The sequence below is a fragment of the Muscardinus avellanarius genome (assembly GCF_963383645.1).
Source record: "Muscardinus avellanarius genome assembly, chromosome: 6".
Lineage (NCBI taxonomy): Eukaryota > Metazoa > Chordata > Mammalia > Rodentia > Gliridae > Muscardinus > Muscardinus avellanarius.
Genome location: NC_137791.1, coordinates 134,746,145 through 134,769,114, shown reverse-complemented (window position 1 = coordinate 134,769,114; position 22,970 = coordinate 134,746,145). Strand labels below are relative to the sequence as shown.

The window sequence follows — 22,970 nt, the reverse complement described above, 5'->3', positions numbered from 1 at the left end:
AAGAAAACAACTTGCAGTCCCAAATTTCCTACGCAGAAAAACTGTCCCTCAAATTAGATGGGAAAATAAAAATCTTCCATGACAAACAGAAGCTGAAGTTTATGTTTTCAAAACCAGTGCTAGAGAAAATACTCAAAGAGATTAACTACAAAGAAGAAACAAGTAATACACACAAGAACCAGAGAAACAAGAATTTCCATCCAGCAGACAACTAAGCAAAGAAGAACAAACAATATTTCAAACAGAAGTAAAATCTCAACATGTTAGGAATTAAAAATCATCTCTCAATAATAACACTGACTATAAATGGCCTCAATTCCCCAATAAAACAATAAAAAGTGGCAAAATGTATTAAAATCAAGAAACCATCTATATGCTGCTTGTAAGATACACACCTTACAAGTAAAGATGGCAAAAAACTTAAGGTAAAGAGCTGGAGCAAAGTAATCCATGCCAATGAAACTGGAAGACAGGCAGGAGTTGTAATTATGGTATAGATAAGTTAGACTTAAAGCCCAAGCTTATTAGAAGAGACAAAGAAGGTCATTTTTTTACTGGTAAAAGGAACAATTCAGCATGAAGAAATAACAATAATCAACATTTATGCCCCAAACTTAGGTGCAGCTACTTTCATAAAACAAACTATTTGTGACATTCAGTCACATAAAAATCCCAATACAATAATACTGGGAGACTTCAACTTCTCACACCATTAGATTGATCTTTTGGACAAAAAGTCAGTAAAGATGCCTCAGACCTTAAGAACACCATTAATCAAATGGACCTGTTAGACACATATAGAATATTCACCCAATTCCAGAAGAGTTCACATTTTTCTTAGCTGCTCATGGAACCTTCTCATCACATCCTGGGCCACAAAGTGAGCACTAGCAAGTTCAAAAAATGTGACATACTTCCCTGTGTCTTTTCAGACCATAATTGAAAGAAATTAGAAATCAACTATGAGAAGACTCAGAGAAACCACATAAACATGTGGAGACAGAACACCACACTACTAAATGAAGAATGGGTCATAGAATAAGTAAGGGGTGAAATCAAGAAATTTCTAGAAACAAATAAAAATAGAGATACAAAATATCAAAACCTCTGGGACACTTTGAAGGAAGTGTTAAGAGGAATATTTATAGCACTGAGTGTTCACATAAGAAAAACATAAAATCATCAAATAAATAATGACACACCTCAAAGCTCTTGGAAAACAGAAACAATCTAACCCTAAAGCCAGTAGAAGACAGGAAATTGTTAAAATCAGAGTGAAAATAAATGAAGTAGAGAATAAAAGAACAATATAGAAAATCAACAAAACCAAAAGCTGATTTCTTGAAAACATTAACAAGATAAAGTTAACCAATAGACAACTTAACTTAAAAATAAAAAAAGAATCAACCCACATTATGAAGATAAGAGATGAAAAAGGAGATATCACTACTGACAGCGCAGAAATCCAGAGTATTATCAGAAACTACTTTGAAAACCTATACCACAACATTCTGGAGGAAATGGACAACTTTCTAGATAAATACAACCTTCCTAAACTGAGTCAAGAAGACATAGAAAATTTATACCAACCAATAGCAATCAAAGAGATTAAAACAGCAAAAAAAGAGCTTACCATCAAAGAAAAGACCAGGACTAGATGGCTTACCAAGTGACTTTTATAAAACCTTCATAGAAGAGCTGATCCCGATACTCCTCAATCTCTTTCATGAAATAGAGAGAAACGGGACTCTCCCAAATACATTCTACGAAGCCAACATCACACTAATACCAAAACAAAATAAAGAGAGTTCAAGAAAGGAAAACTACAGGCCTATATTTTTGATGAACTTGGAATAAAACTGCTAAACAAAATACTAGTGACACACATTCAAAACCACATAAAGAAAATCATACATCACAACCAGGAAGGGTTCATCCCAGGGATGCAAGGCTATTTAAATATACAAAAATCAATCCATGTAATTTGTGATATAAACAGAACCAAATACAAAAATCACATGATCATTTAAATAGGCACTGAAAAGGCATTTGATAAAATCCAACATCCATTTATGATAAAAGCACTACCGAGAATCAGAATAGAAGGAACATACCTCAACATCATAAAGGCAATCTACAATAAACCCACAGCCAACGTCATATTAAATGGGGAAAAACTTTGAGAATTCCCCCTAAAAACAGGAAGAAGACAGGGATGTCCATTATCACCACTTCTTTTTAATATACTACTTGAGACCCTAGCCAGAGCAATAAGACAAGGAAATCAAAGGAGTACAAATAGGAAAAGAAGAACTCAAACTTTCACTATTTGCAGATGACATGATACTATACTTTGAAGACCCAACTAACTCAACCAAAAGATATCTAGAACTGATCAACAAATTTAGCAAAGTGTCTGGATACAAAATCAATCTTAAAAAACCAGAAGCCTTTCTGTACACCAACCATAAATCCACTGAAAAAGAAATTTAGAAAACACTTCCACTAAGGATTTCCCACAAAAAATAAAATGCTTTGGAATAAACTTAACCAAGTCAGTAAAAGACCTCTACAAAGAAAATTATAAAACACTGAAAAAAAGAAATCAAAGAAGATCTTAGAAGATGGAAAGATCTTCCATGTTCATGGATAGGCAGAATAAATATCATCAAAATGGCCATACTTCCAAAAGTGATCTACTGATCCAATGTAATACCCATTAAATTAACAAGATCATTCCTCACAGACAAAAAATCAGTCCTTAAATTCATTTGGAACAAACAAAAAATCACCCAGAATAGCCAAAGTAGTTCTCAGCAACAAAAACGATGCAGGAGGAATCACAATACCTGACTTTAAACTATACTACAAAGCCATTTTAATAAAAACAGCATCATACTGGCACAAAACAGATATATAGACCAATGAATCAGAAGACTCAGAAACAAATCCATACACTTATAGCCAATTAATTTTTTACAATGGGCCAAAAACATATACTAAAAGAAAGACAGTCTGTTCAACAAGTGGTGTTGGCAAAACTGGTTAACCATATGCAGAAAAATGGAAATAAATCCCACTTTCCAACCCTGTACAGGAGTCAATTCAAGATGGATCAAAGACCTGGAAATTAGACCACAGACCTTGAGGTTCCTTGAAGAAGGCATAGGTCCAACACTGCAAAACATAGGCACAGATAAAGACTTTCTTAACAAGACCCCAAAGGCACAACAAACCAAAAGGTGAATCAATACGTGGGATTGCATGAAACTGAAGAGCTTCTGTATAGCAAAGGAAACTGTCATGAACCTCAAGCAAGAGACAACAGAATGGGAGAATATTTTTGCCACCTACTCCTCCGATATCTATAATATCTAGATAATATCTAGAATATATAGAAAACTCAAGAAACTCGGCACTAAAAAAACAAATAATCCTATAAAAAATAGTCAAGTGAACTAGACACTTCATAAAAGAAGAAATCCAAATGACCAATGAATGCATTAAAAATCCTCAATATCATTGGCAATCAGAGAGATGCAAATCAAAACTACCCTGAGATTCCACCTAACTCCAACTAGAATGGCAACCATTCAAAACAAACATACTGGGTGTGGTGGCGCATGCATGTAATCCCCAGCTTGGGAGGCTGAGACAGGAGGATCACACAGGTTTGAAGCCAGCCTCACTACTTAGTGAGGCTCTCAGTAACTTAGTGAGACATTGTTTCCAAATAAAGTATAAAATAGGTCTGGGAGTATAGCCAGGAGGTAGAAAAGCCCCTGGGTTCCACCTCCAGAACCACACACACACACATACACCACACACACAAGAACACAAACAACAACAAATCCTGTCAAGGATGTGGAGAAGTGGGAACTCTTAAAACATTGCTGGTGGGATTACGAATTAGTGCAACCACTTTGAAAAACACTATGGAGGATCCTCAGAAGAAAAGGAACAAATTTACCATTCGATCCAGCAATACCACTTCTGGATATCTACCCAAAAGAAGGGAAGCCAAGCTACCAAACCAATGCACGTGTATCTATGTTCATAGTTGCACAATTCACCATAGCCAAACTATGGAACCAGCCAAAATGTCCATCAACAGATGAATGGATTACAAAACTGTGGGATATGTACAAAATGGATTTTACTCAGTCATAGAAAAAACACAAGTACATCATTCTCAGGAAAATGGATGGAACTGGAGGACATTATGCAAAGCAAGATCAGTCAGTCACATAAAATAAGTACTTAGATGCTTTCCCTAATATGTGAGAACTAAGGAGAAATGGGTCATAGGAAGAACTTTATATGAAAAAGGAAATCCTACAGAGGAGCAAATAAGGCAACATAATGGAGGGGATGGGAGGGGAGAAGAAGGAAACTCTCTAAAGCACAGGATGTACTTAAACAACCATACTGTCAACCACTAAGCCAAGCATGGGAAGGTGGGATGGAGAGAGAAGGGGGTGGGGATTGGGTAGGTGCTAACTGGGCAATGTGTACATGTATGTCTACACAAGATTTTTTTATCCCATTATGATATATGAATACAATGCACCAATGAGAAAAATTTTAAAAAGAAAAGAACTCATTAGTTCAAAGAGATCTATAACCAGCATAAATATTTTTCAAGAAAGAGGGTAAAATAGATTGGTTTTGGTGGTGCACACCTGCAATCTCAGTACTTGGTAGGCTGAGCTAGGAGGATTTCAGGTTCAAGGCCAGCCTCAGCAACTTAGAGAGATACTCAGGAAATTTGCAAGACCCTGTTTCTAAATGAATAAATGAATGAATGAGCTGGAAATATAGCTCAGTAATAGGATACCCCTGGGTTCAATCTCTAGTACCAAAAATAAATAAGAAAGACAAAATAAATACACTTCAGATAAAGTAAAATTTAAAAATGGCAACTTAGTAAAGCAGCTTCTATCAACACTGCTGATACTTGATCTTCATAGTGGCAAAAATAATACCCTACAGAGTCAGAAACTACTATCAACAGAGAAAAACTGTAAATACAAGAGACCAAAAAAGGAAGACTAGAATAATCTGAGAAGCAGAAAAAAAAAAGTGGCCCGCCGTGGGAGGGGCTGCCCCACCAAGGCCACCGTGACTCACAGAATCAGACTCCAGGGAGGATAAGGAGCTGAAGCAACCAGACGCAGTCCAGGTGGATGTAATGCAGCAGTTCTCTCAGCGCGAAGATGCACTAAAATTTTCAGCGGCTGAGACCATCACCATCTCCAGGGATTCAGAGTGGAGCTCAAACCAGAAGGGAGATACACCAGCCTTACTACCGAGGGCATGGAAGAGACGCCATATTGCCAGCAAGCCGGTGAGTTAACCATGCCCACAAAGGCTCCAGCAAAAGCACCAGCGGAGCACCAATACGATCGTAAGTGAAATGGCGGTCCTTACAGGAGAAATCCCAGCATTGCATCCACAGGGACTCAACCAGCTTTGATAAACTCTCTGGGTCTGAGTTCTTGTGGTTCAAGGGAATGCAGGAATAGGGGTAGCAGAAATTGCTACACCCTAATCGCAGTTCCCTGAAGGAAAGCCCCAGCCCAGTAACCTCACATTCTGGTTCAGCTGCAACAAACTCCCTTGGTCTGAGACCTTGCTTTACAACTCAGGGAAGGAGTGGTGGCAGCAGAGATAACCATATCCCTTAGAGATCCACAGCACATTAAGTGAAGTTCTGGTAAATTGGACAACTCAGAGAAGGTGGAGTAGGATCTGCTGTTGATCATATCAGAAGCCCAGACTGACTCAGGCTCAGACCAGTGGAAAGTGTAGGGGGAATCTTACGCTTAACTCTAAACCCAATGAGCAGGATTGCTGGGAACACCACAGACATTCCAATCGTGGGAAACAGGGAACTGACCAGCCTGAGCTGTGTAGAACGGAGACCCCTACTTTGAGTTTGGTTTCAGAGGCATCCACTGCCAACAGAGACAGGGAAAGACCTAGGCTCCAAATCTGTGGAAAGTGTGGAGGGTGACCTTCACTCAATATTAATTCCAAACCCATTGATATCATCCATCTACATAGACTGAAAAGACTCAGAGAACCAGACTCACAGAGAGAAAGGTCACCATAGCAATCGGTATCTACATAGAAAGATTGTTGAATTTGTTTGTAGTGTCACATCAATTCCTTGGTGGGATTGTTTGGGTTTTTTCATTCTTTTTTGTGTGTATACCTGATTTTTTTTTTTTTTTGCTTTTTTGGCAGGGATCTGTGGGTCTTTTGTTTTGTTTTTATGATTTTTGTTTTGCTGTATTTGTTTTTGTTGTTTTTTAACACTCATACCAAATCCTCTCCCAAGCTTCTTCCCTTGTTCAAACCTACTCTCTCCTCTCTATCATCTATCCTTTTTCTTCTTTTTATTGCTCCCTATTCCTGCACTGAATCCAATTCATATCACTATACCAGAAACTATACATTGGTTACTAGAATTCTACTACATTGGTACTATCTCTAATATCTAGTATATACTACTTTAACAAACTCATATGCTCATTCTATTCAACCCTATCTGATCTCACTCTATTCTTCCATTTACTCCCTTTCTTCCCTCCTTACTCAACCTTCACTGTTGATCACGACTTGCCCTTGAATATACCAGCTGACACCTTGAGACTGAAAGAAATCTACCAAAAGCAACAGGTACAAACTTCTGAAATCATGGGAAAGAGGAACAACAACAGAGCACTGAGCTCCCACAACTCCACAATAACGGAAACTGATAACACAAAAATGCAGAGATTTCCAAAAGACGAAATCAGGAATGTAACTGTAGAAATAATTCAGGATTTTAGAAAAGAATTTAAAGAGAGTCTGAAAGAAATAAAGGATACAATCATTGAAGTAAAGACATCAACTCAAACTATAAACAATCGATTAGACCACATGGAGAATAGAATCTCGCTACTAGAAGATGATCACGCCAAGAATGAACACATAGTTCATAACATAGAAAAAACAATTTGTCAACAGGAATTGGACATTGAAGAAATATGGGCCTATCTTAAGAGAGCTAACCTCAGAATTATCGGCATAGAGGAGGGAAAAGAAGGTGAAACCAAATGAATCAACAATCTCTTCAAAGAAATAATAGCAGAAAAATTTCCAAACATAGAGCACCTAGTGGATATACAGGTTCAGGAAACGTATAGAACTCCCTTTAGATCCAAGAAAAGACTCCCCATGCCACATAATAGTCAAAATGACCAATGTAAAAGCTAAAGAGAAAATCTTACAGGCAACAAAAATAAAAGGCCAAGTGACATTCAGAGGCAAACCAATTAGAATCACTCCAGACTTCCCAAACCAAGTCATGAAAGCCAGAAGGGCTTGGAGTAACATATTCCAAACTCTTAAAGAAAACAATTTCCAGCCAAAAATTTCCTACCCAGCAAAACTATCTTTCAAATTAGATGGGGGAAATAAGCTGCCATGACAAGCAGAATCTGAAGGAATTTATGTCTTCAAAACCAGCACTAGAAAAAATACTCAAAGAGATTAACTCCAAAGAAAAAATACAAAATACACATCAGAACCAGAGAAACAAGAACTTTCATCCATCAGACAACTAAGCAAAGAAGAACAAACAGTCTTTCAAACAGAAATAAATTCTTAATATGGTAGGAATTAAAAATCATCTCTCAGTAATCACACTGAATGTAAATGGCCTCAATTCCCCAACAAAAAGACATAAAGTGGCAAAATGGATTAAAAATCAGAACCCATCTATCTGCTGCTTGCAAGAAACACACCTTACAAGTAAAGACAGAAACAAACTTAAGGTAAGGGGCTGGAGCAAGGTAATCCATGCCAAAGGAACTCGAAGGCAAGCAGGAATAGCAACTATGGTATCAGACAAGTTAGACTTCAAGTCCAAGCTCATTAGAAGAGACAAAGAAGGTCATTTTGTACTGGTAAAAGGAACAATCCAACAAGAGGAAATAACAAAAATCAACATTTAGGCCCCAAACATAGGTGCAGCTACTTTCATAAAACAAACACTTTATAACATTAAAATACACATAAATCCCAATACAATAATACTGGGAGGCTTCAACACACCTCTCACAACATTAGATTGATCTTCTAGACAAAATATTAGTAAAGATGCCTCAGAATTAAAGAACACCATTAATCAAATGGACCTGTTGGACACATATAGAGTATTTCCCCCAAATACAGCAGAATACGCATTTTTCTCAGCTGCTCATGGAACCTTCTCCAAAATCGATCACATCCTGGGACACTAAATGAGCACTAGAAAAGTTAAAAAATATGAAATACTTTCCTGTGTCTTTTCAGACCATAATGGAATGAAGTTAGAAATCAACTATAAGAAGACCCAGAGAAACAACATAAACATGTGAAGACTGAACTCCACACTACTGAATGAAGAATGAGTCCTAGAAGACGTAAGAAGTGAAATTAAGAAATTTTTAGAAACAAACAAAAATAAAGACATAACATATCAAAATCTCTGGGACACTTTGAAGGCAGTATTAAGAGGAAAAATTATAACACTGAGTGCTCACATAAGAAAAACAGATAATCATCAAATAAATAACCTAATGACACACCTCGAAGCCCTTGAAAAACAGGAACAATCTAATCCCAAAGCCAGTAGAAGACAGGAAACTATTAAAATCAGAGCAGAAATTAACATAATCGAGAATAAAAAAAAATACAGAAAGTCAACAAAACCAAAAGGTGTTTTCTCAGAAAAATTAACAAGATTGACAAACCAGTAGCCAACCTGACTAAAAATAGAAAGACTCGACCCAAATTATGAAGATAAGAGATGTAAAAGAGATATTACTACTGACAATGTAGAAATCCAGAGGATTATCAGAAACTACTTTGAAAAACTATACTCCAACAAAATGGAAAATCTGGAGGAAATTGACAACTTCCTAGATAAATACAACCTTCCTAAGTTGAGTCAAGAAGATATAGAACACTTAAACCAACCAATAGCAATCAAAGAGATTGAAGCAGCAATAAAGAGCTTACCATCAAAGAAAAGCCCAGGACCAGATCGTTTCCCAAGTGGATTCTACAAAACATTTATAGAAGAGCTAATACCAATACTCCTCAATCTATATTGTGAAACAGAAAAAAAAAAAGAATTCTCCCATATACATTCTATGAAGTCAATATCACATTAATACCAAAACCAAACAAAGACAGTTCAAGGAAGGAGAACTACAGGCCTATATCTTTGATGAATTTGGAAGCAAAACTGCTAAACAAAATACTAGCAACACGCATTCAAACCACATGAAGAAAATCATACACCATGACCAGGTATGGCTCATCCCAGGGATCCAAGGCTGGTTCAACATACGAAAATGAATCCATGAATCCATGTAATTCATCATATAAACAAAACCAAAGATAAAAATCACATGATCATTTTAATAGACACTGAAAAAGCATTTGATAAAATCCAACATCCATTTATGTTAAAAGCACTGCAGAGAATTGGACTAGAAGGAACATATATCAACATCATAAAGGCAATCTACAAAAAGCCCACTGCCAACATCATACTAAATGGGGAAAAACTTCAAGAATTCCCTCTAAAAACAGGAAGAAGACAAGGATGTCCAATATTACCACTTCTCTTCAATACAGTACTTGAGACTCTAGCCAGAGCAATAAGGCAAGAGAAGAAAATCAAAGGAGCACAAATAGGAAAAGAAGAACTCAAACTTTCACTATTTGCAGATGACATACTATATTTAGAAAACCCAATAAACTCAACCAAAAGGCTTATAGAACTGATCAACAAATTCAGCAAAGTGTCTGGGTACAAAATCAATCTTAAAAAATCAGAAGCTTTTCTGTACACCAACCATAAATCCACTGAAAAATAAATTCAGAAAACATGAGGATCTCCCACAAAAAATAAAATACTTAGGAATAAACTTAACCAAAGAGGTAAAAGATCTCTACAAAGAAAAGTATAAAACATTGAAAAAAGATTTCGAAGAAGGTCTTAGATGATGGAAAGATCTTCCATGTCCATGGATTGGCAGAATAAATATCATTAAAATGGTCATCCTTCCAAAAATGATCTACAGATTCAATGCAATGCCCATTAATCTACCAAGATCATTCCTCACAGACATAGAAAAATCAGTTCTTAAATTTATTTGGAAAAATAAAAAGCCCAGAATAACCAAAGTAGTTTTCAGCAACAAAAACCATGCAGGAGTAATCACAATACCTGACTTTAAACTCTACTACAAAGCCATTGTAATAAAAACAGCATGGTACTGGCAAAAAAAAAAAAACATATACATAGACCAATGGAGCAGAATAGAAGACCCAGAAACAAGTCCACATACTTTCAGCCAATTGATTTTTTACAAAGGGGCCAAAAATATACACTGGAAAAATGATAGCCTCTTCAACAAATGGTGTTGGCAAAACTGGTTAACCATATGCAGAAAACTGGAAATCAATCCCACTTTATCACCCTGTATAAAAGTCAATTCAAGATGGATCAAAGACTTGGAAATTAGATGAGAGAGCTTTAGGATCCTCGAAGAAGGCATAGGTCCAAAACTGCAACACATAGGAACAGATAAAAACATTCTCAACAAGACCCCAAAGGCACAACAAATTAAAAGATGAATCAATGTGTGGGATTGCATGAAACTGAAGAGCTTCTGTTAAGCAAAAGAAACTGTCAAGAACCTCAATTGAGAGCCAACAGAATGGGAGAAGATTTTTGCCACCTACCCCTCCGATGGAGGACTAATATCTAGAATATATAGAGAATTCAAGATATACAACACTAAAAAAACAAATCATCTAATCAAAAAATGGGCAAGTGAACTAAATAGACACTTCACAAAAGAAGAATTTCAAATGTCCAATAAATGCATGAAAAAATGCATCATTGGCAATCAGAGAGATGCAAATCAAAACTACCCTGAGATTCCACCTAACTCCAACTAGAATGGCAATCATTCAAAACACAAATAACAACAGATGCTGGCGAGGATGTGGAGAAGTGGGAACTCTAAGACATTGTTGGTGGGATTTCAAATTAGTGCAACCACTTTGGAAAATACTATAGAGAATCCTCAGAAGAATGGGAACAAATCTACCATTTGATCCAGCAAAACCACTGTTGGGTATCTACCCAAAAGAAAAGAAACCAAACTACCAAACTAATGCATGTGTATCTATGTTCATAGCTGCACAATTCACCATCGCCAAACTGTGGAACCAGCCAAGATGTCCATCAACACATGAATGGATTACAAAACTGTGGGATTTTACTCAGCCATAAAAGAATACAATTGTATTTTCAGGGAAATGGATGGATCTTGAGGACATTATGCTAAGTGATATTAGTCAGTCACAAAAAAGTAAGGAATCGATGCTTTCTCTAATATGTGAAAGCTCGGGTGAATGTGGTCATAGGAGGAACTCCAGGTGAAAAAAGAGATCCTATAGAGGAGCAAATAAGGCAACCAAACTGAGGGGATGGGAGGTGAGGAGAGGGAAATGCTTTAAAGTGCGTGATGTACTTATTCATATCGAAGTCAACCACTAAACCAAGCATGGGAGGGATGGGGAGGGATTGGAGTGGGGACTGGGTGGGGGCTGGCTGGGTAATGTGTGCATTTATGCCTACACGAGTTTTTTACTCCATTATAATGTATAAATACAATGCACCAATTTAAAAATTAAATAAAAAATTAATTAACAGAACTATACCTCATAAAATACTAAAGAAAATACTTTAGGCTAAATAGAAATATATTAGATAGAACTTAGATCTTCATAAAGGCTATGGGTAAATATCAAGGACTATTTTGTTTCTAATTTTAAAAATAAAATTAAATACATACACAGACACACACACACATATATAATATGTTTACGTACATGCATACAGTAGTTATTTATATATGCATACGTATTTTTGAGTTTTTTTTTTTTGTTTTTGTGCAAGGGATTAAAATCAGGGGCATTCTACCACCAAGGAACACCTCCAGCCCTATTTAATTTATTAGAAAATAGGGTCTCACTAAGTTGCTGAGGATGGCCTTGAACCTATAATCCTCCTGCTTAGCCTCCCAAGTACTGGGATTATAGGCATGCACCACCACACTTGGCAGAGATGTACTTTTAAAACAATATACGTGTGTGTGTGTATATGGTATTAGAGATTTAAAACTTAAGAAGCTGTAATACATTTGACAATTGTAGTATAAAAGCTGACAGTGCAGCAAATGTACCTCTGCAATTGAAGGTTTCTACATTGTATGTGAAGTGCAACTCTTAGCAGACTATAAAATAAATTAGGGATGCATATTATCATTCATTATTGAATAACAATTTCAAAATATAAGAAGTGGAAATATAGTTATAAAATCAATGGTAAAACTGAAAGGGTCTTCTAAGTATTTAATACATTTAAAAGTGAAAGATTTTTTACTCAGCCATTAAAAAATAACCAAATTATGTCATTTGTAATAAAAATGGATAGAACTAGAGAAAATCATGCAATGTGAGATCAGCCAGACCCAGAAAATCAAAGATCACATGTTTTCTTTCATATGTGGAAGTTAGAGATAAAATAGGAAAAAATAGGAAAGAAAAGGAATTTCGTCAAAATGAGGAGAAAGACTAGGAATGTTCAGGAAGGGGGTTGGAGGAAGCAAGAGGAGAGGTTAAGTGGAGGTTTTGGAAAGGAAACAGACCAAATAATGTAATGGGGATATGTGAATGCATCATTTTCAATCTCCCTAGCATGTACAGGGAGGGAGGAAAGAGAAAGAAGAAAGAAAGATGAGGTAGAGGGACATACCAGGAGATGTGTGCATATATGAATATATCACTTTGGACCTCACTACAATGTGTTATTACATTGCACCAATAAAAATAAAATTAAAAAACGTAAGCAGAAGCAGAAGAATATATATAAAAGGATTAAAAGAAAATAAATAAAACTATGGAAGACCAAAATCCCCCATTCTAACAATTACATTAAATGTAAATTAACTAAATAATCTAACTAAAAGGCAGAGATTATCCTAATAAAGTTTTTTTAAAGCAAGACCTAATTACATGCTGTCTTCAAAATACTTATGTTAAATACAAAGAAGAAAATGAAAATAAACAAAAAATACATGCTATGGACACACTACATGTCAGTAGGTTAGAATGGCTATATTGACCTAAGAAAATAATAAGCTTCATGATTAAAAGTATTAGCAGAGAAAAAAAGGCATTTTATAATGATAATAGGACCAACTCATTATGAGGCTAGCTGTCATAAGTGGGTATGTGTTTAACAAGACATTCAAGTAAAGAAGCAAACATTAACAAGCTTAAAGGAAAAGAACTCCATGATCGTCATTGAAGACTGCACACAACCATCTAAGAAACTCATAAAACAAGTAGATTCCAAAAATCTGGATATTTAATTTTCTTTTTGGTAAGACTTTTGAATAAAAAACTAGCTCCTCTTTCCTTGCCCGAGTAAGGGCATAAGAGATCTGAGTGACATGATTAAGTACCTTGTCTTAACTTCTATTTATTGTATCTTATACCTAACAATTTTGAAATATAGAATTTTTTTAAGGTGGCATGATGCATTCACTAAGAAAGATTATTAAGTGGACATAAAATGAGTTTGAAAATTTTAAATCAAGTTATATAGTATGTTCTTGGGCCATAATGGAACAAATTAAAATCAATAAAAATAAAATGTTTAGGAAAGCCAACTGTGCTGCTGCGTGCCTGTAATTCCAAATTTAGGAGGCTGAGATAGGAGGACCGCAGGCTCAAGGCCAGCCTGGGCAACTTTGTAAGACCCAGTTTCAAATTAATAAATAAATAAAATAGGGCTGAGGAAAGAGATGGTTTTAATCCCTAGTACTCCCACCACATACACATACACACAAATACCTTTAGAAAAAAAACCAAATATTTGGAAATTGAACAACATATGCCTAAATAATTCACAGAACAAACAAGAAATCGTAAGAGAGCGTAGAAAATAGTGTTAAGTGAATAGTAGCCAAAATACAGTATTTCAAATTTTGTATGATATACCTAAAACAGTGCTTCAAAATTTATAGCTTAAAATACTTATATTATAAAAATAAATGTCCAAAATCAATGACAACTTTTTAAAAAGTCCACCTTGAAGCCGGGTGTGGTGGAGCACACTTGTAATCCCTGCGCTTGGGAGGCTGAGGCAGGAGGATCGCACAGGTTCGAAGCCAGCCTCAACTACTTAGTGAGGCTCTCAGCAACCTAGTGAGACCCTGTTTCCAAATAAAATATAAAATAGGTCTGGGAGCATAGCCTGGAGGTAGAAAGCCTCTGGGTTCCACCCCCAGTACCTCCCAAAAAAAGACAAAAATGTCCACCTTGAAAAGCCAAAAATATAAACTAATCAAGAAAATAAGAGAAAGGAGACAAATTGGTAACATCAGAAATTAAGCGAGCCAGACGTGGTCACACACACTTGTGATCCTGGTATTTGAGAAGCTGAGACAGGAAGTTAGTAAGCAACTTAGTAAGGCCCTCTGTGATTTAGCAGACCTATTTTTTTTTAATTTTTGGTGGTACTGGGGTTCCTGGAAGCCCTTCTACCTCCGGGCTACACTCCCAGACCTATTTTATATTTTTTATTTGGAAACTTGGGAAACAGGGTCTCTTAAGCTAGCATGGCTGGCTTCGAACCTGCGTGATTCTCCTGCCTCCACCTTCCAAGCATAGGGATTACAAGCGTGCGCCACCACGCCCGGCGTAGCAGACCCTATTTCAAAATAAAAATAAGGCTAGAGGTGTATCTTGGTCACTAGAGAAATTGCAAGTTAAAAGCACAGTGAGTTAGTACAAGACATCATCGCTGATTAGCTCAAATTAAAAATACTGATAGCACCATACACTCACAAAGATGCACCGCAAATAGAACTCTTAGTAGGAAAAGAAAATGGCTCAGCCAGATTGGAAAATCTGTTGGCAGTTGGGTATAAAACTAAGTACACATCTATTTTATGATCCAGAAATACACCCACTCTATGAATAAGAAAGTCTAATTCTAGATATTTACCTAAGAGAAATGAAGACACACACACACACACACACACACACACACACACACACACACACGGCCAGACTTCTACACAAGGCTTTCACAGCAATTTTATGCAAAACAGTTAAGACTAGAAAAAAGCACTGAGGTATATCATGGTGAAAATGGATTGTCAAACTGTTTTTATTAATAAAATGGAATACTGTTCATCCATAGACAGGGGAAAGTACTGACACGCAGTGACACAGATCAACCTCAAAAACTTTCTGCTGCAGAAACAGACAAGATGCAAAATTATGAAGCTTTATATAAAAAGAATATCTGTTGCGATTCCTTTCTTAGTAAATTCTATTTACTACAAATAAACTGGTTAAACAGGCAGCGTGGTCAGGTTGGGGAAGGCTTTAACAGGAAAGGGCCAAGAGCATCAAACCCTCCTGGACTTAGGGCCACGGTGAAATGCTACACTTTGACAGGGATTCCAATTACACACGGGCGTGCACTTTTCAAAACTCAGCAAATGCAAACTTAATATTTATGCATATTGTTGCCTGGATATTTTACATCAAAAGAAAAACCACAGGCAACTCTCTATGCTGAAATATTCAGGGGCAGTGTACTGATATTGGCAATTTACTAGAAAATATGAAAATCAAAATGGATCAACAGAAGCGGAGCTTGGTGGTGCGCACTTGTAATCCCAGTACTTGGGAGGCTGAGACAGGAGGATCGCAGGTTTGCAGCCAGCCTCAGCAACTTGTGAGGCTCTCTGCAACTTAGTGAGACCTTGTTTCAAAATGAAGAATAAAAAATAGAGCTGGGGGGTATAGCTCAGGAATTGAATTACTCGGGTTCAACCCCTAGTACCTAAAAAAACTGGCAGGTATATCATAAAATGAGTTTGGTAAAATGCTAACTGCAGGTAGTAGATGTGGAGATGGGTGCTTACTATGCAATTCTTTCAAATTTACTGGATATTTGCAAATTTTCAACTAAAGTGACAGAAGAGAACACGGGCACTGAGCCGAGAGCCGTCACAGCTTTGAGGTCTGACTCAGGCGTCCTCTGCCCACCTTCCTTTGGACCCCCAAGTCTCCTGGCCTTCCTTACCACTGTCATTTTCAGATTGGACTGTAATGACCTGTTTACTTTTTCACGTCCTACAAATATCTGAAATATCCTGAAAGGCAAGTGACACATCTGGTTCATCTTTATAACTTCAGAATCTAGAAGAGGGTCCAGAGCAAACTGGTCCTGTATATGATGGATGGGCGGATGGATGGATGGATGGATGGATGGATGGATGGATGGATGGACGGATGGATAGGTCAATGAAATAGGACAAATGAAGCTCCCTGACTGACCTGGTATCAGCTCCACACACACACTTGTAATAACAAGACGAGTCACAGACTTGAGAAAATGCAATGCGGAGCTTAATGCAAAGCTTTCAGCTATTTCCAAAAGCAGCAAATGTTACACAGACCCTGAGCCTCACAGGACCTCAACTGGCCCCCGCTGATCAACAGTGACAGATGTCACACATGGAGAGATCTTCTGGGAACATAAACCAACCGCCCATAGACCCCAGTGCTGGATTTACGTATGAACAAATTCCTTTAGAAACAAGAAATCTCAGGCTCTACACTTCATAAAAATGCATTCAATTCGATCCAGTCTCCATTCCCCACTCCCCGCTGCCCCGGGGAAAGCCCCTGCTGCAGTGGCGGGCCCCAGCTCATGGACCTCCTGCAATAGCCTCAGGCACACAGCTCTGATGTGCCCATTTCACAGGTGAGAAGATGACCCACAAGCAGGTCCACCGGTTCTCCCGACAGCACCTGAGCCCTGTGTGCCTGGTTCCAGAAGGGCTTGCTCATCGGCCTGCTCCCAGCAACACTCGCTGCGCTGTCCAGCAGGTGAAAATTCCAAGGGGAGCCTTCTTGGCTCAAAGGTGCTGTGTCAAGATGAGAGATGCTTTACGGACACACACTTCAGCCCGCCCCTCGGGAGCCCTCGAGAGCCCAGCCCAGCAGGGGGAATCGGTGCAGGTATGGATGGAGAACTGCCTTCAAGAGGGACCAGAGCCATTGGCAGCCCAACAGTGGTGCTGAAGTGGGTGTCCAGAGGCAAATTATTCATTTGAAACATTTTGGGGGCTACTGAGGATGGAACCCAGGTGCATTCTACCTTCGAGCTACACCCCCCAACCCTATTTTTAACTCTTTATTTTGAAACAGGGTCTCACTGAGTGGGAAAGGGCCTCACTAAGTAGCTGAGGCTGTCCTCGAACTGCGATCCTCCTGTCTCAGCCTCCCGAATGCTGGGATTATAAGCATGTGCCACCACGCCCGGCTTTGACACATGTTTTTAGGGGTGGGAAGGGGCCTGCATGGTCCATGGAGGGTCAAGAACAGAGGCAAAGGGAGCTCAGCTGAGGTGAACCTGCAGGAGGAGCTGAGGTTGGGTGCACCTAGGCCCACCTGCAGGAGCGTGGCAGGAGGGATGGGTGGCTATCAGACCCCTGGAAACATGGGGATTCTAGTTCTTAGACTCAGGAAGTACAGGAAAAAAAAAAAGGAGGTCCTTGCTCCAACCAGGAAATGCTGTGGGCCAGGCAGAGCGGACTGCACACTCTGAGTGGGCACCTGCAGGGCAAGCAGAGGGGCTAAGGATGCATGTAAGTGGCCCCAAGACCTGCTGGTCAGTCTTCAGGGACCACACGGTCTCTCTCCACCATACAGTCCAGACATAGAAAATTGATCATCATCCTCTTCCAGACCTGCCCAGAAGCACAGGAAAGAGGAAGTGGGGGCTGGGGCGGGGCTTACAGGCATGGGGGGTCATCACAGCTCCCAAGGTAGCATGCACCACACCTAGAGCACCATCTCAGCAGGGCGTGGTGGCACATATCTGTCATTCCAGTACTATGGGAGGCTGAGACAAGAGGATAACATGTTTGAGGCCACCCTCAGCAATTTAGCAAGACCCTGTTTCAAAATAAAAAACAAAAATAAGGCTGGGGGTGTGGCTCAGGGGTAGAATATCCCTGCAGCAGAGAAGACTAAACCCTTCTGAAACAGCCTCCTACACATGTAGCCTCTTTTGTCTCTGTGTGTGTGTGTGTGTGTGTGTGTGTGTGTGTGTGTGTGTACTCAGGATTGAACTCTGGGGTTGCAACCCAAGCCCTATTTTATTTTTATATTAAAACAGGGTTTTGCTAAGTTTCTGAGGCTGTCCTCTAACCTTCAATGCTCCTACCTCAGCCTCCCAAGTCCTGGAATGACAGGCATGTGCCACCAATCCCAGCCACTTCTGTCTTGTCTCCATCAAGTGACTGCTTCCCAGTGCCGCCTCCCTCCTCCCTTCGCCGGGGCTTTACACGCCTTATTCTCTAGCTATTGAGTCAAACATTAGAGTTCCCCAAAGAAACAGAACCATAGATATGTGTGTGCGCAGACAGACCGACAGAGACAAGACTTATTTTAAAGAACTGGCTCCCATGGCTGGGGCTGGCGAGTCTGACTTCTGACTTCTGTAGGGTGACCCGGCCGGCCGGAGATGCAGGGGAGAGTTGCCGTGTGTCCAAGGGGACCAGGAGGCCACAGCGTCCCGCCTTCCGAAGGCAGTCCTGTCTTCTCCCCTCGGGGTTTCAGCGGGCTGGCTGAAGTCCACCCACAGGAGGAAGGTCATTTGCTTTATTCCAAATCCTCCTGATTCAAATGCTAATTTCACCTTTAAAAAATACCTTCATCGCGCCATCGAGACCTGTGTTTCCCCAACTCCGTCTCATGGCCTGGCCAAATTAAAGCATAAAATTAACTCCACACACTGCATCATAATTGACCTGTCTTCATGCTTGCTCTCTGAACGAGACTTCTGCCCTCGGTTTTATCAGGATGACCAGGTGCTCGAGGCCCTGAGCAGCCCGATGACGGCCTGTTAAATAGGCAAGTGACCTAACTCATCTGATAGAAACAGTCGACGCTTTCATGTTCTAAATTATTTGTGTGTGTGTGTGTGTATGTATATAGTAGTAGTAGTGGTGGTGGTGATGGTGGTAGTAACTGAATCAGGACATTCTACCTCCAAGCTTCCCCCTCAAAGCTGGTTTATTTTTTGTTTTGAAAAGAGATCTTGCTAAGTTGCTGAGATCCTTCGGTTGCTCTACCAAGGCTTTTAAATGTGAACAGCGAGGTCCTCAGAAATATGATTCTGGAAGCTCTCGCTGCCACAGAAAGCCACAGCTAAGTCTGAACAATGTAGGAAAGAAATACATGAGGAAGTTGCAGAATTCGGCATCAACTGAGTAACATTTTGTTAAGTGAATCCATCCCAAACTCATCATTTTCAGAAAAGCCTTTGAGACTTAGTTCATTGTAAAACCATACACGTGCGAAAGAAAAGCAGGTATCGCTAGAAAACATCCCCCGTGGGAGAGGTGATTTTCCCCAAGAACAGAGTTGGCCATTGGGCACACTGGTCCACATGCCCACCTACCCCCTCGCGTGAGGACTTTCTGGTCAGTGGGCACCACATCCTACCTAGCTTTGCTCTCAAGAAGCATGCGCAGTGATGCCCAGGATACTGCACATCCCAAGGCACAGAGGTGTCCACTGGAGCTCTTCTCTTGCCTATGTATGTATGTATGTATGTATGTATGTATGTATGTATGTATTTATGTATTATTTATTGTGTGTGGTACTAGGGATGGAACCAAGGGACATTTTACCTCCGAGCTGCAATCCCAGCCCTATTTTTTATTCTTTATTTGGAAACAGGGTCCCATTGAGTGTCAAAGGGCCTCACTAAGTAGCTGAGGCTGGCTGCTAACGGCAATCCTCCTGTCTCAGCCTCCTATATGCTGGGATTACAAGCCTGCGCTACCACGCCTGGCTTGCCATTGTCTTCTAAAAGAGCTTAGCATCCAACTACAGCCTGAAAACTGAAGATACTTATTTTCCCAGCATTCTCAGTAGTGAGGGTTGGTCATGTGACCAATCACAGCCAATGAAACACAAAGAGAAGTCAAGGAGGTTGCTGGGAGAAACACTCACTGCCAAGTCAGAGTGAGTTCTGGGTGTGTGAAGATGCCGCACATAGGATTGTGATGCTAAAGGCCACTGGGTAACAATCTGGTGGAGAAAATCTCATCCCACGAGGAAAGGAGGGATGGAGGTCCAAGGAGTCCTGATCCGTGCTGACAGCAGTGAGCCGCTGAGCTCCTTCTGAAACCCTGTGTGCTCCTGGACTTGGTGACATCCAAGAGATATCCAACGTCTGATTTCCACACCTCCAACATGGCCACTTGCCCGGATCACTGGACACTGTAGGGGCCTCGCCTCTGTCCTCCCTGCCTCTTCCCTTGCCCCACACAGACTCTTCTCAACATGGCAGCCTGGCTGATCTTTTATTGACTTCTACGTGCACACATACTCCTCCACCCAGAACTCCCAGGCCTGCCCTTCTCCTCTGAGAAACAGCCAGTGCACAGCCCGCCAGGCCCCAGGACTGGTCCTGGCTGATGTCATCAATCTCGTCTCCCACATTCCCACCATCTGGAACCTCCTCCAACACCAGGCACGCTCCCTCCCGAGACCTCCGCCCTTGCCGTCCCCCTGTCTGGAGTCCACACGTCCCTCACAGGTCACATCTCATCTTTGAGGATATCTCTGCCACCCACTCTAAGAGCTGGCCAGTCGAGTGTCCACGACAATGGGAATGTTCTAGAGTCCCTGCTGCCCATGGCTACAGAGCACCTAAAACGTGGCCAGTACAACTGAGGTGCTGAATTTCTATCCATTTATTGATCATTAATTTAAGTGGAAACACCATCTACAGTTAGAGCCTCCCTGATTAGCAGCTCAGCGCCATAAAACAGCGACTTCCTCCTGCCTCTCCCCACCCTCAACTCCAAATTCCCCTCCCCTTCCTGTATGTTTAATGCAGCGATCGGTATCAGTATATAGAAAACATATATATTCATCTCTTTGCCATCTCTCTCCTGTCTAACACGAATGCTGCAAGCAAAGGCACTTGGATCTGACTGGGCTGTCTCTGACCAACAGAGTCCAGAACAGTGCCAGGCAGAAGGTACACGTTCAACTAGTAGTCATGAATCGGGCTGGTAGAATAGGAAAACGAGGGGGAGAAGTTGTTTGAGTCTTTCTAATTTCTTAGATCAAATGTTTCAGTTTAACTCTGTAAGTTTTAAGTGGTCTGATCAAGGTGTGAGGTTGTTGGAATGGTATGTCTCTGATCTTCAAGCAGCCCTGGGTTTAAGTCCCAGCTTTGACACTTCCTGTCTGTGTGACAATGGGTAAATGGCTCCTTCTTTCCGAGTTGCTATCATAGTTTGGTTGTAGAATGGTCTCATAGACCTCCAGGAAACAAGGCAGCCATGTTGGAGTTGGGGCTTTGATGCTAAGGTGAGATTCCTAGGAGTGTGGCCTTGGCGATTATATACAGCCCCTCCTTCCTTGTTTCTCTCTCTTGCTTCCAGGCTCCATGAAGTGAGAGCAGAGCCCTCCCTCCCTCCCTCCCTCTCTTTCCTGCCACCATGCCCTGAGCTCTGCAGACCCAGCCTGACATGGACTGAAACACTGAAATCTCCAGAACTGTGAACAAATAAGTCTTCCTTTCTCTACATTGTGTGGTCAGGGGGTTTGGATTACAGCAATGAGGCTGGTAAAAACAAATGCCAAGTCTAAGATTTTGTGTGTAAGTTATTCTACCTATAAAATGGAAATAATAATATTTATTTAAACGTAAGCCTATATCGCTGGGCGTGGTGGCGCATGCTTGTAATCCCAGCATTCGGGAGGCTGAGACCGGAGGATCATGGTTCGCGGACAGCCTCAGCTACTTAGTGAGGCCCTCTGCAACTCAGTGAGACCCGGTTTCAAAATAAAGAATAAAAAAATAGGGCAAGGGGTGTAGCTCGGAGGTTGAATGCCCCTGGGTTCCATCCCCAGACCCGCCAAAAAAAAAAAAAAAAATGTGAGCCTATATCTAGAATTCAAAAGTTACTCAAAAAGTAATTATTGCAGGAGGAAATTCCTGAGTTCAAGACCGGGGCTTGAACAGGCTCCTGCCCTCTCATAACTTCTTAGAGCCTTTCAGCCAAAATAATCCAAAATCACAAACATGAACTTTCTAAACCACAAATGCATACATTGCTGGAAGTAGCTGTTTCTGTGATAAGCTTGTGGAATTTCTCCCCATTTCTCATTTAGGATCTGAAGGGAGATATGGCATTAGCAATCCCTAAAGCCGGGTTGCCATGCTAACTTCGCGGGACCCAAAGGAAACATTTCAGGCTTCTTTTTCCACTTCAGATTTGTCAAATCAAAACCTTTTTGTCACCAGGCGTGGTGGCACACGCTTGTAATCCCCGTGCTTGGGAGGCGGAGACAGGAGGATCACGCTGGTTTGAAGCCAGCCGCGCTAGCTTAAGAGACCCTGTTTCCAAATAAAAATATAACATAGGTCTGGGAGTGTAGCCTGGAGGTAGAAGGGTTTCCAGGACCCCAGTACCACCAAAAAAAAAAAAAAAACCTTTCTGGGGTTCAGGGTGGGGGCATGGCATGGACTTTTATGCTTGGTTGGTAAATTCTGTTTTGAAATACAGCTTTCTTACCTTTCCAAAACTCCCTTTACCAATGGCCCGCAGGATCTGGAAATGGTCAAAGTTGACTGCAAAGGAGAAAAAGAAAAGGAAAGGTGTCAGGTTTGCGGATCCTGCCCGGCCTCTTGCACAACCCCTGTGCCCGCCCCTTTCTCCAGCGGCCTCAGGCTTTGGCTGGGTTACACTTGACACCACAGCCATCCACCACGGAAGGAACCAGAAGGGACCTGG

General features: G+C 40.3%; 1 protein-coding gene across 2 annotated transcripts in view; it reads right to left on the bottom strand.

Moving 5' to 3' along the window:
- The window catches only part of STK32B (serine/threonine kinase 32B), a gene marked incomplete at both ends in the record, with an annotated part of 391,796 nt that overhangs the window by 277,354 nt on the left and 91,472 nt on the right, over nt 1–22,970 (bottom strand). For both annotated transcript variants that reach the window (XM_080698041.1, XM_080698042.1), the window contains one exon: nt 22,752–22,807. In XM_080698041.1, coding sequence (XP_080554167.1) covers nt 22,752–22,807 — 56 coding nt within the window. The remainder of the gene's footprint in view (nt 1–22,751; nt 22,808–22,970) is intronic.